The 14167-nt window shown below is 39.1% G+C and overlaps 1 protein-coding gene across 1 annotated transcript in view; it reads left to right on the forward strand.

Moving 5' to 3' along the window:
• The first annotated feature begins 1240 nt into the window (after window positions 1-1240).
• LOC139950417 (ski oncogene-like) overlaps window positions 1241-14167 on the forward strand; it is a 51043-nt gene continuing 38116 nt past the window's right edge. The window contains exon 1 of the mRNA XM_071949089.1: window positions 1241-2402. Coding sequence (XP_071805190.1) covers window positions 1341-2402 — 1062 coding nt within the window. The 5' untranslated portion in view covers window positions 1241-1340. The remainder of the gene's footprint in view (window positions 2403-14167) is intronic.

Here is a 14167-nt window from a genome sequence, read left to right on the forward strand (position 1 = left end):
CCGGAACAAGACAATTTGATTTGCAGCAGACTGCAGGGCCCCTGAACATGGGCAGCAACAATCCAGACTAGACAGCAAAACTAGAAATCATGTTTTGTTCAAAACATTTGTTGTTTGTATTAAATTTGTTTTTACACTGAGAGCGAAATATTGAAACCACTTTTGCTAGTTATTAGTTTTAATTGCTATGCGTAAGAACATGGTACTCTAACTTCTAACTCGCATCAGTCAAAACCTTTTGCCTATTTGCTGACTACTGCGGGCTTGGGTGGGCGTTTGTTTATGCCGCATGGCGGTGATGAACACCCCCATTTTTGAAGTGCTCTCTCCGTCGTTATGTTAATTAGTTGAACCTTCGCATGTGTCTGTGTGTGGCGGCACAGACTTCGTGATTTCATGGGGTGGGGGATCCTTTACGCAGCAAAGAAAATACAGTTTGCGAATACTTTGGTTTAAAGGTTATTTTCTCCTAAATATTTGTGAACAGTTCAACATTCATATTTTTCATTTAAAAAAAATCAGTCACAATTACAGTTCTGAACAAATGACTGTTCAGTATAAATACATTACAAATACAACGGGTCTAAAATATACATCCTTTTTGGTTATTAAAATATGTTTCTTTATGTTTAGGTTCTGTTTACAATAACTTCTTCGTTCGTTTTTTTTCTGAGAGTATAAAAACAATAAAAAACACAACAGCAACTATAGTTTCGTATATATATTTATTGTTATTGCTGTTTTTATATTATTATTTTTTGCAATTGATACGATGGCCATTCATAATTTTTAGTTATATTCATAGTCGAAAAAAATACTGACAACAAAATTGCTTTAGTCATTATTTACAATGTAAATTGTTTCCTATGACATAATTGTTTACGATTTCAGGTAATTTTGATGTAATTGAGTAAGGAGTAACATCATTTCTGTTTTGTATGGCCATCTCTGTATGAGGTATGTAAACAGCCGTTCGTTATGCATGCAGTCGACAGACAGGGATTTTTTTTTATATCTAATTTGCATAATTGTCAACAGCGCCATGCCGGCTGTCTGCGGGTTATTCGCATAGTGCTGCTATTTCTATAGCCACGGCCAACGTGTAAAGGCATTGTACGTTGGGCGCTTCTCGTCAGCCTTTTGTCGCGTGCTACTCAATGTGATTGGGCTACACGTGTGTTATGACTGACGGATTGGGGAGACGTACACACACAGACAGCAGACACGCCGCACGATCGAACCAGACTTAGCAATGTTATTGGAAAGTACACACGCGAATATCTGAATGGGAACTGCAGTGAATATTTATCATCTTCAGTTGGACACTTTCTACGGACAAAATGGAGCAAATACAGCCCCAACCTTTTAACCATAATCTGGACAAAGTATTGAAGAGTTACCAGACAGTAGCGATGTCTAGTTTAGGGGGACCTAGCAGTTTCAACGCCCGGTGGGCAGCAAGCTCCGAAGCTATGGCGATTGCACGCAAGCTCGTTGGACTGGAATCAGCGGCCCCAATGACGGCCGTGCCAGGAGCAGCAACAACCACAGACAGCCACATGACCGGGCTCAATGTGGCGCTTATCAAACCATCGGAAAATATCATGGCAGCCTCGCCGCAGGGACAACCAGCCAAGAAATCAGCCGCCAAATACCTTGATTTCGACCCTTTGCTGCACCCACCGCCATTCCCTATTCAGCAAATGCCCGTCTTCACACCCATCGACCAATCGTCCGGTGAGAAATGTGAAACTGTTCTTGAGAATGAAACTATCGCTTGCTTTATTGTGGGCGGGGAAAAGCGGCTCTGCCTCCCCCAGATTCTAAACAGCGTCCTTCGCGACTTCAGCTTGCAGCAGATAAACGCTATCTGCGAGGACTTACATATTTACTGCTCGCGATGCAGTCCTGACCAATTGGAGATTCTAAAATTTACGGGAATCCTGCCGGCAAGTGCCCCATCCTGTGGCTTGATCACGAAAACCGACGCAGAGAGACTTTGTAACATGCTGTTATACGGCCTTTTGGACACTAAACAGTATATGCTTCCGTCACCACGATCGCACGGCAAACACGGAAATATGCTCCGTGAAAACTGCATCCCGGTCTATCACGAGTGTTTTGGGAAATGCAGAGGTGTCGTCATCTCGGAACTTTACATCAGTCCCCACTCCCCCTGCATCGAGTGTTCAGAATGCAAATGCATCTTCTCCCCACAGAAGTTTGTGATGCACTCCCACAAGGGGAAAGAGAATCGCACTTGTCATTGGGGGTTCGATTCCGCTAATTGGAGAAGTTACGTCCTCGTGTCCAGACAGCAAGAGACCGATGAAAAGTACCAAGCGGCACTGGCAGACATGAAGGCCAAGTTTGACTTTATGAGTCGCTTCAAGAGAAAGCATGTAAGTAGCGAGCACCAGTCAGTAACTCACTGTTTTTTATTCCAGAGATCAGCACAAGGACAACGATAAGCAGAAAACGCACCTCTACCTCGTCCCCCTTAATCTCTAGAACTATGAGATTCATTCCGCTACCGTCGCCACAATGTAGCGGAACCAACCTCAAAGTTCTACTGAGAGACCTCTTGCCTTTTGAGTATCTGTCTGCAAATGTTTTGTTTTTATTTATCCTGTGATTGTTGTTGGAGCCCCTGAACATGCATTTTATAATGAGCATTTCACACTTTTGGGAAAAGGTGCCGAGTCCGACTGCCACTTTTCATTCAGTTTTATGACCCAAAACATTAACTCTCATTGAGAGTCGTAACGTGTGGAGATAGGACCAGTTATAAAAGGGCCTGACGTTTCAACTCCACTAAGCAGAGTATTTCTTGAAAGCTATAAAAAAAAATGAAAAAGTGCTTACAGGTCATATTTAGCATATTTTTTTATTTTTGTACTGCTGTATAACTCCAGATTTACTGAGAAAAAAACTAAATCTGCCAACTGCCAACTTAATTCACAGGCCTGGAATTCCATCTTTGACTTTGAGTGGGCAAGGCCATTTTTATTTTCAGGGATAATGCTGTCATAGAACTGCAGTGACAAGCATTGCTGTGCTTACATATTCCTGGTCGATGAGTATTGTGAAATTTGATCCTTTTTTGTCAAGTGATATGATGGACTTTCTCTAGCCGAGATATAAATGCCATAGTACTCTATCGTTAAGTCTTCAATTAGGAAAGTGGGGGCAGAGATCTCCTAACGAAAAATACAACAGAAAATGTATGACTTTTTGCTTTAGGGAATCCAAAATAAGTGATCGGAATTAAGATATGAATTAAGGTAAATGCGCAATTAACTTTTGATAAAAACAGGAGTTAATACTTGCACTACATGTCTGTGGCAAAACCTTTGTATGTTTTGTTTAATATTGGAGATAAAATGCTAATTATAGGTTTAAGTTCAAAGGCTTGAGACTGTACTGTTTAGTTTTTCCCATATCTTGAACCAAGGGACTTGTTTGTTTTGAAGTTAAAGTTTTTTTTCTGTGCAAATAATTGAACTTTTTTTACAATTGACAACAGCTGATTTTTAGTCAGACTGCTGAATGCTGACTGTGTTTTTGTTTCAACATCTTCATAGTAAGTCAGTCTCACATGATTTTTGTTGTACCAATCGGTGTCAAATTGTCAGAATAACCACCTCCCCTAAGGTAAAAAATTCCACACAAACTCATTCTAGGTTCTCAAGTGAAAAAAAGTTATCTTAAGTGTCCGGGTAGGATTTTATAAAAAATAAAATCCATGCAGCGACCAACAACAAGAAGGTGGGTGGGATGCTAAACAGAGGAAAAACAATGATATTACACAATTAACTGACATTATTTGTTTATAATGCCATCAACAGCTTTCCTGATCAGCATTACGTTGACAAAAACTAATCGATGACCCTACCTTTTAAGCGTGGATACTGGTCTTCTACTCAATGTTGGCCACATGGTTAATGGGTATCATATGAAAGTATTAAAGACTTCTCTAGCCCTTTAAAACTTTAAAGAGCAAAAAGAAAATGATCAACTTCCGTCTAAATGTCAGAGTGTTCGTACATCCTAACATCAACAATTCCTGGCACGCAAACATGGGAACCTTTTTTTTCCCACCGTTCTGAAAACAATGCCCAATGTTTGCTTTCTTTATCGACCCAACTTTTGACTGATAACTTTAACTTAGAGGCCGAGTGGTAGTTAAGGTCGCATACAAAATGCCTTAATTATGAAGTATCAGTTGCAATTTTTAGTCCGACAACGACGTTTGCGTGACAACAGAAACATGCCCAGTTTCATCGTAATCTGCCAAATGCATTTAATTTGTAACTAATAGTACATGTCAGCACATGTTCTAACCTTTATAATGATGGTGTACTACATGGTTAAAGTACAAAGTACAGGAAACCCAATTTACATAAAACACAATTAAGTTTAAAGACTGCGAAAGTGGATTTCTCGTTAAATCCAGTAGCCGTGTCTTTTTAGTTTCAATGTAATGGGAAATGACAGATAGTTGGCTGTGGAATGGCATGGAGCAATAAGTAAGCAATATTTTTATAGATGGAAAAAAGGGTCCAGTTCTGTATCTAATTCAGTCCAATTCAGTCAGAAATTTTTCGGCTCTCCTTTAGAAACCAGAAAAAAATGGCCTGGATTTACAGTTCCAAATCATCTTTTTGAATCGTTCTCTCAGGAGAACTGTCAGTCAGTTCTGTCAAACAGTGCCAATGAGTAGACATTTGGTGCAAGATTAATCAATATGAAAATGTTTTCAAAAAAGGCAATGTTAATCAGTGGGGGGTCCTCTCTGGCAGGAAGGTTACTCATGAAAGATCTGTCCAGGAAGTGTTGGTTTATCGCGGCTGGCGGGGAGAGGAGGGGTTGCTAAGGTCTACTTCTTGACAACACAACATTATTTAAGGTCTGCCCGTTTCTCTTTTTACAAGAAACAATTCAGAAGCAGAAAGAAGAAAAAAATTGCTAAAAGCACCCCCTATTAATCCGTGCGCCATTTAAATTGTCCTCTTCCTGCGTTTCTTTGAAGATTGTTTATCTTAAAATGGTTGATTCATCTTTAGCTGGGTGTTCCCTCGAGGACATGGGGGGCATTTTTCTGGAGTCGGCTAGCGATGCGAGACCATCTTCTCATGTCTCTCGACTCTCTCTCCAGTCCTGCGATCTGGTTAGTGAATCCTGATGCTCCTTGTGGCATTACATTGCTAAAACGGACAGGAAGTCCATTATTGGAAAAGCAAACGGTAGAACGGAATTTGTGACAAATAAAAGAAACAACTCCACAAATCATTATCTTCCTTTCTTCTGGCGCCGATAACCCCTTTTGTTTTTTTAAGAAACATTGCTTAGAATACAAATATCTGAAGAGAAATCAGATTCATGAGTTGTCCTAATTTTAGGACTTTTCTCAAAACCTCCTTGAGCTTTGAGAAGTATTTTTAAAAGCAATCGCCAAATGGAGAAAGATTAGACAAAATTAAGTCCAAACTTTGCTTATTTCGTGTGAAGTGAATTATAACAAATTAACATCTGAGAGGTTCTGGGTCAAGAAAGACGCTGAATCTTGTAGCAATTTTCCCATGAGTTTTTTAACTATCAAATGACCTCCCTGCATCTGAAAAAGCACATTTTCGTAACCTTTTGGACTGATTGATTGTCTGGATGATTATTTGTCTCGCTTCTTGCTACATCTCGTCAAGGAATACTAAAATCCAACTTCTATTCATTATTTATTAGAAAACCATTAAAATGTTTGAGAATGAGTTTCAGTTTTAAGTTTATAAATTTTTTATCAAAAATTCCAAAACTAATGATGCAGAATGTAAACGATTACAACATGATGTGAAATGGCTTAGCATATTGAATGGTATATTTATATCAAAAGAAAAAAAAATGAGCATAATTGGAGATTGTATGTTAATTATTCACATCTTCATTGGGGAGGCACGTCCGAACATGCCTTTGTGTTTACCCTGCATGCATTTCCTATCAAATAACACAGTCCCCTTTGGAGGACTGCAGTAAAATTGCGTGCGTGTTAACAACCCTTTTGGCATCATGCCCATAAAGTCTTTTTACATTACATGACAATGTTTGTGCTAAATATAACAAAGAAAAAAGTATTGAAAACTTGTCTTAAAGCCGTAAAAAAAATAAGCTCTTGAAGGGTTTGGGTACTTTTTGTGCGATACAAAACAAAAGCTTCCACAGATTTACATAACACAGTTTTATGATAATGATGGCAGAATGCTTCCCTTAAAAAGTTAGGTGCTGTAGTTTTTGAGAAATGAGTCAAGTCAAACTATTTCTCAAAAATAGTTTTCTTCTCAGTGAGACGAAAGTAATTTTATTGACCATGCACAATGGATTTACCGGTACATATAATCTGGGTGACTCTCCTGAAAACATTGATCTGTAATTTTCACTTTTTTTCCTTCAAAACTTGACTATTGAAGCTGAAATTAATACAGGTAACTTATTCACAGTGAGTAGGGACTTAACTACCAAAGTACCAAAACCCTTTAACTGCAAGCCTAATACTGCCACATGGACAAGCCTCCATGCCCCTGGTCTTTGCCACTGTGCCCTTTTCCCTATAATATCAGGGATTTGTATCATTGTGTTGATACTATTTCCCAGAAATTTGAAGAGAGACGTCTAGACCATTCTACAGCCTCTCTCTCTTCCATTTCCTTTATCCTTGACTGAAACACCTGCCTGTTGACCTGAATGACCCCAGAACGTTGTGTACATGTACTCAACACTTCCTATTGGATAGAGAATTTTAAGACTAAAAGGCAAAATTTACTGAGTTTGTCCCGGAACCATGTAGGTGTGTGTTCCCGGATGGTTGTTGTTTTTTTTCAATCAGGTGATTTTTGTGAGTGTTCCCTGGCCGATGAAGTTAGGGAGTGGGTAAAAAAATGTAAAGTGCTGGTTGCAGAAAACAGTGTACTCTATCAGTGCCGTAGTCGATCGTGTACGATGCATTCAATATGATGACTTTTGAAGTATTTCTTGGTTTTAGTTGTCAAAAAGTGGAATTAATCGTATGTTGGCCTCGATGTTATATCACAAGAGGGCATGAATTACTCAGTTAGCTTTGAAATGGAACGTAACACAAATTGTACGGGATACATTTTGTTTGATGGGAAAAAACTTGTTTTGTTACAAATCTTCTTTTCTAAAAAATTAAAAAAGCTGGGGAAAGACTCACCAACAAAGACTTACACTTTGTGCGTTCGCAAGTTCCATTTCTTTTTTGTGAGGTTCTTACACAGTTGAGGGCAAGGACGAATTTCACAAAAGGCCAAATTGAAAACACAAAATTGACTGACCAGTGTTTACAGCATTCAAGGTAAACTTAACTGCATCTGTTTTAGACATTAAAACTGGCATTTTAAGCCTCTGGTGTAATAAGAAAAATAAGCAGTAGTGATTATCACACAGAGGGCATTGCCCTGGTTTAATCGCCCCGATGTCAAATCCCTCTTGAAAAGCAATGTAGCAACGGTTGCTATCAAAAGACAAGTTACTTTTCAAATTGGTTGCTTCTGGAAAGTTAACAGCTTCCCCCAGGATGTTTTTTTTTACAACTCCAGTTAAAGGGAACGTACTCCTTTGATTTTCTTTAACCGTTCGATTGTTTTAATCCTATAAATGTGTAAAAACAAAACTCAACTGTGAAAGTTTCATTTCAAAAGATGATAGCGTTTTTGAGAGTTGCAAATTCGGAGCAGTTAAGTACACGCAGTTTAAAGAGTAACTTGTAATTGGAAATACACAATCTTTCAAATTTATTGAAAAAAATGATAAATCTTTCTCCATAACCGCATTACTTCAAAGTGAAATGATTCTCAAAATGCTATTTGCTATCGAAGAAAACTACTGTCTTGGTTCATTCCAAATTCCAATCTATTCCTTTTTATTTACAGATGTTAATAAACCCTTTTTCTCAGAAACTCTACACTACTCTGCCTGCAGCCGTTGTCAAACCTGTATTTTTGTCACATCACATTTTGTCGGACCCAATTAACAAATGAACCTACAAAAAGTGTATGCTGCCATACATGCAATTGTACCATGTACAAGGTTTCAGTTGATGTAATGGGTGTTGAAGTGGAACAAGAAAACTTGATGCAATTAAAATTCGGCACATACCTTCACGAGTCACTCCATGGGTTTTCCTGGAATAAATCTTTCAAAGGATTCTCATGACCCCCCCCCCCCCCCCCCCCCCGTCCCCTCCCCCACATTTCTGCTGGTTACCACCCACCACTTTTTCCCCCAAGAATTTAATGGGGGATTTTTCTTCAGGGTTTTTAACATGGGTTTTACCATATGATCGTTCACTGAAAACCTTCATTTTGAGTTCTATTCAATCAGTTTGGGGAGGTGGGGTGGGGGTAGAAAACTCCAGACTTTCAAAAAAGGACTTTAAACATTACAGATCATGGACTAAAATACATGCATTTTTTTTTATACTTGGCTTCATGAAAAAACCTTATTGAAATTCTTACTTACAAATTAAAACTGAGAAAATAGGAAGTTCTTAGCGGAATGCTAAAAGCTTACAGACCAGAAGGACCTGTGGTAATGCCCAAAGTATTTCATCTGACCACTGACATGGTGGCATGGTCCTAGAGCACAGTATCCATAAAACCATTAACATTTAGCCCCACATGTAGGTCTATGGTCTAAGGTAACCCACACTGGATCAGTCTGGCCATTAACCTGGCCACAAACTGAAAATCCACAATGACCACAAGTAAAGTGACCCATGTGAAAAGATGTGACCCTGTGTCCGACCCTGACCCTGTGGTCTACCATAGAGTAATGGGTCTAGCAATTGTGCATTGGACCAAGGGTTAAAGGCAATGGACACCTTTGATAAAATGTCAAAGACCAGTATTCTCACTTTGTATCCCGGACAAGGCATAGAATAACAAATCTGTTAAAATCTGCACTCAATTGATCATCGAAGGTGCAAGAAACTAATGAAAGAAAAAATAACACCCTTGTTGCAAAAATGTGTGTGCTTTAAGATGCCTAACCAAAGGCTTCCTGCCCAAGTCTTTTATTTTTACAGTCTAAGACCCTTCTATATATCGATGTCCAAGCGAGGATTCAGAAGGACTGAAGATCTTACTGTTGATAAGGGCAGAGGGCAATTAAGGGGCACCAATGCAGCATACCCATGTTGAGGCAGTTGTAGTAGGCCTGCAGATTTTAATTGCAGGCCTGGAAGTTTTTCTCTGAAAGGGCATGGCCATTTTCATTTTTGGAAAGGGCACTCCCATTGGAGAATCTTAAATTCAATGGGAGACTTTCGAGGCACCAAGACTAGGGGCAACAGAGACCATGGTCTTCATGGCCCTGATTTTGTCAAGGCCTAGATGGTAGGACTTGCATGATGTTGTTTTGGGGAACCTTGCCACTGTGGCAGTGGGAGTGACTTGAGGTAACATTGCCACATAACATCTGGAGATCTGCCAAGAATGTCATGATCTACCAGGCTGCCTGGATCCAAGGATCTCTTAATAAATAACATTGTGGAGCCAGCCCAGGGACTGGTTCCATGCTCCCTGCCATGGAGGTCATGTAAACAACATTCTCAACTGGATTATGGGTGCAAATGTGAGCCATGGTTCGATTTGGTACCCACCAAAAAAAAAACAGGGCATTGTTTGGGAAGTATTTTTGCTGCAGTTGTGTTTTGGTTAGTGCAGTTTGTTTGTTTTGGAATAACTTTTTTGTTTGGACTGGACAGTTCAAGAAACTTATGTTTTGAAATCTTGAGTGTGCATTGGGTGTGATTACTTTGTAAAATTAAGTTGTAGTTTTAGAAATTGTAGGTCCGACAGATTTGAGCAGTTTTAGTTTTTTATAATCGTGCCACCAGAGTTTATCAGTGTCCAATGTTGTGGTAATTGTTTGTTATCACCGGCAGAGTTTATCTGTGTAGGTATGTATCCGCCATTTACATAATGGTAATTTCAGCTATCAGAAGATCGTGTTTTTTTGTACATGTTTTTACAGCTAGGCAAAGACATGTTTTTGCTCTTTGTTCAATCGCAGTCTGTGCCACACACAGGGATATTGGATTCAGCGTGTAGTCAACACATAGCAATCTTCCCTGCAAATATTACCTTTGACCTTGGTCCAGCTCTGCCTCAGACCGTGCCTTATTTGCATGGTGCCGTAAAGTCTATACTGAAGTGGGGCGGCTTGCAGTCGTGTCTAAAGGCCAGTAGGCAAGTACTGTGTATGGGTCTGGGATCCAGTGGCAGGGCACTGGCAGGCGAGGGACTCGGACTGATGGTGGATAGATGGGGAGAAATAAACATCCCATGGCATGCTGCTTCGGCATGGGCATTCTTGCTTTAATAAAATATGCACGATGGAGAATGATGATGATGGTGTAGATGGGCCGACTAGACTTACATGCTTGGCTGGTGACAGAGTGCAAAGTCTGGAGGTCATTGTGGTTGAAATGTCTGTTGGGGCTCGGCACAAAGAACTTTAAATAAAAACCACAGCTCTGCAGATTCTATATTTTCAGGGCTAGGTCTGGGTCATGTTATGTTTACACACAGAAATATCAGCACCCACTTCATCAAACATGGCAGGTTTTGGGAAAATTTTGGTTGGGAATATTTCCCCACATTAGCAACACTGCATCAATGCCAATCAATTCCCATACCGTTAGTACCCTTTTTAGTAAACACAATTTTTTTTTCTTTTCCGGTCAACAGATGCTGGTATTTTTCGTATATTTTTTTATTGTAATGTCAGGTAGAACCAAAGTTGACTGGCTTTGTGCCAGAAATAACATCAAATTCTATTTACAAACAACTTTAAGCAAGATTTCATTTCAGACATGAAGGGGACTAGCAGCTTTGTACTTTGTACCAAGTAAATAAATAGGCCTACCAGCCAAGTTTGACTACATGTATACTCCTCTGGAGGGATGTACTAATTGGAAGTTAGATTAAACAGTAATTTATTATAACATTGACTATTTACTGACATTGTCATACGTGACGTCCCTTTCTTTGTACCACCCAGAGACGATCAGTGGTGATTTTAAAAAAGTATTAAAAAATATAGTTTTGATTTATTGAAGGAATGACTCAAGGAAGAACCGAGATTGGTTTCTTCATCCTTTCATATTGATTTACAAACAGTGTAAGGAACTCCTAATCTACCCCGAGGGAGGATTTGGGATGGGGGGGGGGGGGGGTTGTTGGGTCTACTTGAAGATACCTAACATCCCTCTTCCTCTAAACCATGTGACTCAAGTACGGCGGGGGTTGGGGGGGGGGGTTGGGAGATAAACCTGACGCCAGTTAAATGAAGGCAAAGGTGGCTTCCGAGCTTGAGTCACGTATCTTCCCTTAGCTCTGTTAATTTCAAAGGTCTTGTAGGTCAGATCATACTAGAAGTGTTTAGCGTCAGTACTGAACGTTAATGGACAGCACATTTTTATGGGGGGATGTAGGGGGCCTTTTCGCAACTAGAATTTCATGGAACCGAGCCAATACCGTTTACATGTTTAGAAATCAAACCCAGTTTCGTGTGATTTTTGTTAAAATACTTTTTGTATTGGCAGCCATGTACCATGTCCCTGCTATACAGCAAAATGCACCATAGGGTAAAAGATGTTGGATGATTATTTGGGCAATTGGTAGCCATTTTTAATCCCATTAGCTTGTTGTCGTACTTGTGCTATGGTTATACTGAAAGTCTGCATTATAGTTTTTTTTTCTAGATAGCCTTGGCATCAATGTCAATGTGCAATCCCAGTCCCCAGCAAACTGCAATGCATATTTGGTGCACTTAAATGCCCAGTGTAAAACCAGAAAAGAATCCTCGATTTCATTTGACTGCATAGCAGGGTCGTCACTTCAAGTGTGATGCATTTTGATGCATTATTAGCATGGATGGTGCGTAATAGAACTTGAGGTTGGTTGTGGTTAACGTAAGGCTTGGTATTTGGTTGACATTTAACTCTCAGTCATTCTAAACCCAGCAGAATCCAACGGCAGGATTTTGTTTCATTCTGTTTGGAACATGAACACTAAACCCTAACCCCAACTCTTCATGCTCGGTTTGGGGCAACTCGTATCACCATTATCAGGGTCCATAGGTTTTAAGTGTTTGGTTACCCTTTTGACATGTGTGGGAGAGTTGCCAGCGAATTGCAAATAATTTTGTTCACATGCGTTTTCTTTTTTAAACATGTATGTGTTTTTTTACTAAATCTCAGATGCCTATAGCATTTTAAGCACATCCTAGCTTTGCTTCCAAATGTCTTAGAATCGCTTCAGAGACTGCATTTGAAAGTACTGTATTAAATTTAAAAAACTGGCACCTTGTAGAAATCACTTAAAGACTTGCTGTTAATTTTTACTTTTTTTGCTGTTATTGTAACAGATTGGTATTGTTGGATTCCTTGTGCAAGATTCACTTTGTTCTTTGTATGTTTTTTTAGTCCAGCTGTATGTAATATAGGGCCTATAATAATGAAAAGCTTGCGACAAAACTACAAGATAAACAATGTGAAAAGGCAGCCATAACATAGCGGTGTTGAGATTGGAATTGAAACTGAAAGTGCAAGTCGGTCTTCGGCGAGTCTTTCTATTAAAAAAAACTTAATCAGTGGGTAGCATAAAATGTAAAGGACTACATGTCATACAGAGTTTTCCCACGATTGGTTTGTATACTTTCTTTTGTAAATCATCAAATGACATTATTTCAGTTTAGTTTTGATTATTTTTTAAACAAAATAAACAAATTATAACATTCATGTGTGGTGCAGAAGATAGTCTCTATAAAAATCCAATCCAATCGCTACACGAGCAAAAAGAAAAACCCCAAAAACCCCACACCAGATCAAGTTGCGGGACTAATCTTTGTTTTCTTTTTCTGCATTCCCTGTAAGTTCCCTGTTTTTTTTTTTTTTTTCGGGGGGGGGATATTGGTCCGTCTTCAGGAGATTTTTGAATTTGTAAATCGTAATTTGAAATCAATCTCAAATTTGTTATATTATCCGTTACTTTGAAGGTTTATACCTTTTCCCACTGTTTGTGGGGGAAGCTCTGCATTGCAATAGATATTGCTCAAAGTAAAACCGCCAGACTTAAATCAAGAAAAACCAACTAGGCCAGGCTGTAAATCAGGGTACAATAGCAGGGTATCCTCTCTGAACTACTGACATGCCAGACACCATGGACTAGATTACTTGAGCCTCCCTTTTCGGTATTATTTGCCACTTGGTTGATGGTCACCCAATACCTCTGACCACAGTGGCTGGGAATTGCAGGTGGTGAGAGAGAGTCTGGCCACAGCAGATAAAAAAATCCAGCCAGTCAGCCAGGCTGAAACTCTAGAAGGGCCGAGTGTGGAGGTTGATAATATTCCAGTAAAGACTTTGAATTGGAAATTGATCCAAGGCGAGGGAATGAGGCTATGGATGACCTGTCCAGTGAATGAATCATGCGGGATTTAATATTAAATGCATCTTGTCACGGCTTATACAAGTTGGAGGTTTTATCGTTTCACTTTTAATAATTCTTATAAAAGAGAAGTAAAATGCGGCAACCAACAAGGTTGTGTTTTTTTGTTCTCATTATTCTCTTGGAACTCTGATGAGGAATTGAGTCAAAATTTTCACAAATAAATTGCTAGTTACGCATTAGGGATTCACCAAATGATAATTCTGGCCTTTGTCGATTCTGGTCTTTGACAATTATGGAAGGTGTCCTGTGCCTATTAAATCCTGTACCATATGTGTAAAATTTTAAAAATAAATTCCCTGCATTTTCCAAGGATCAGTACTTGTATACTGTCTGTGTTAGCATCAATTTGAGATCCATGAGTTTTGTAGTGTGAAGGTGCCAAAGAATTGTTTTGTTTTTTAATGGGCTAGATATTTTTTATAATATGCAGAATAATATTTCATGGACTGAACACATTTGTTGAATATTTGATTGCTATTGAGGTTTTGAATCTGTAACGAATATTTTTTATTTATTTTTTTTCTGAATGGGTTTAGGCTTTATATCATCAAGATGCTTTTTGCCTCATTATGTTTTTTCCTCCCTTCTTCAACTCGCCTCTATTTATTTGTCCAATCTGTCTGTTTATTTAGCATCTCCCAAGC

This window comes from Asterias amurensis, chromosome 18 (genome assembly GCF_032118995.1).
Source record: "Asterias amurensis chromosome 18, ASM3211899v1".
NCBI lineage: Eukaryota > Metazoa > Echinodermata > Asteroidea > Forcipulatida > Asteriidae > Asterias > Asterias amurensis.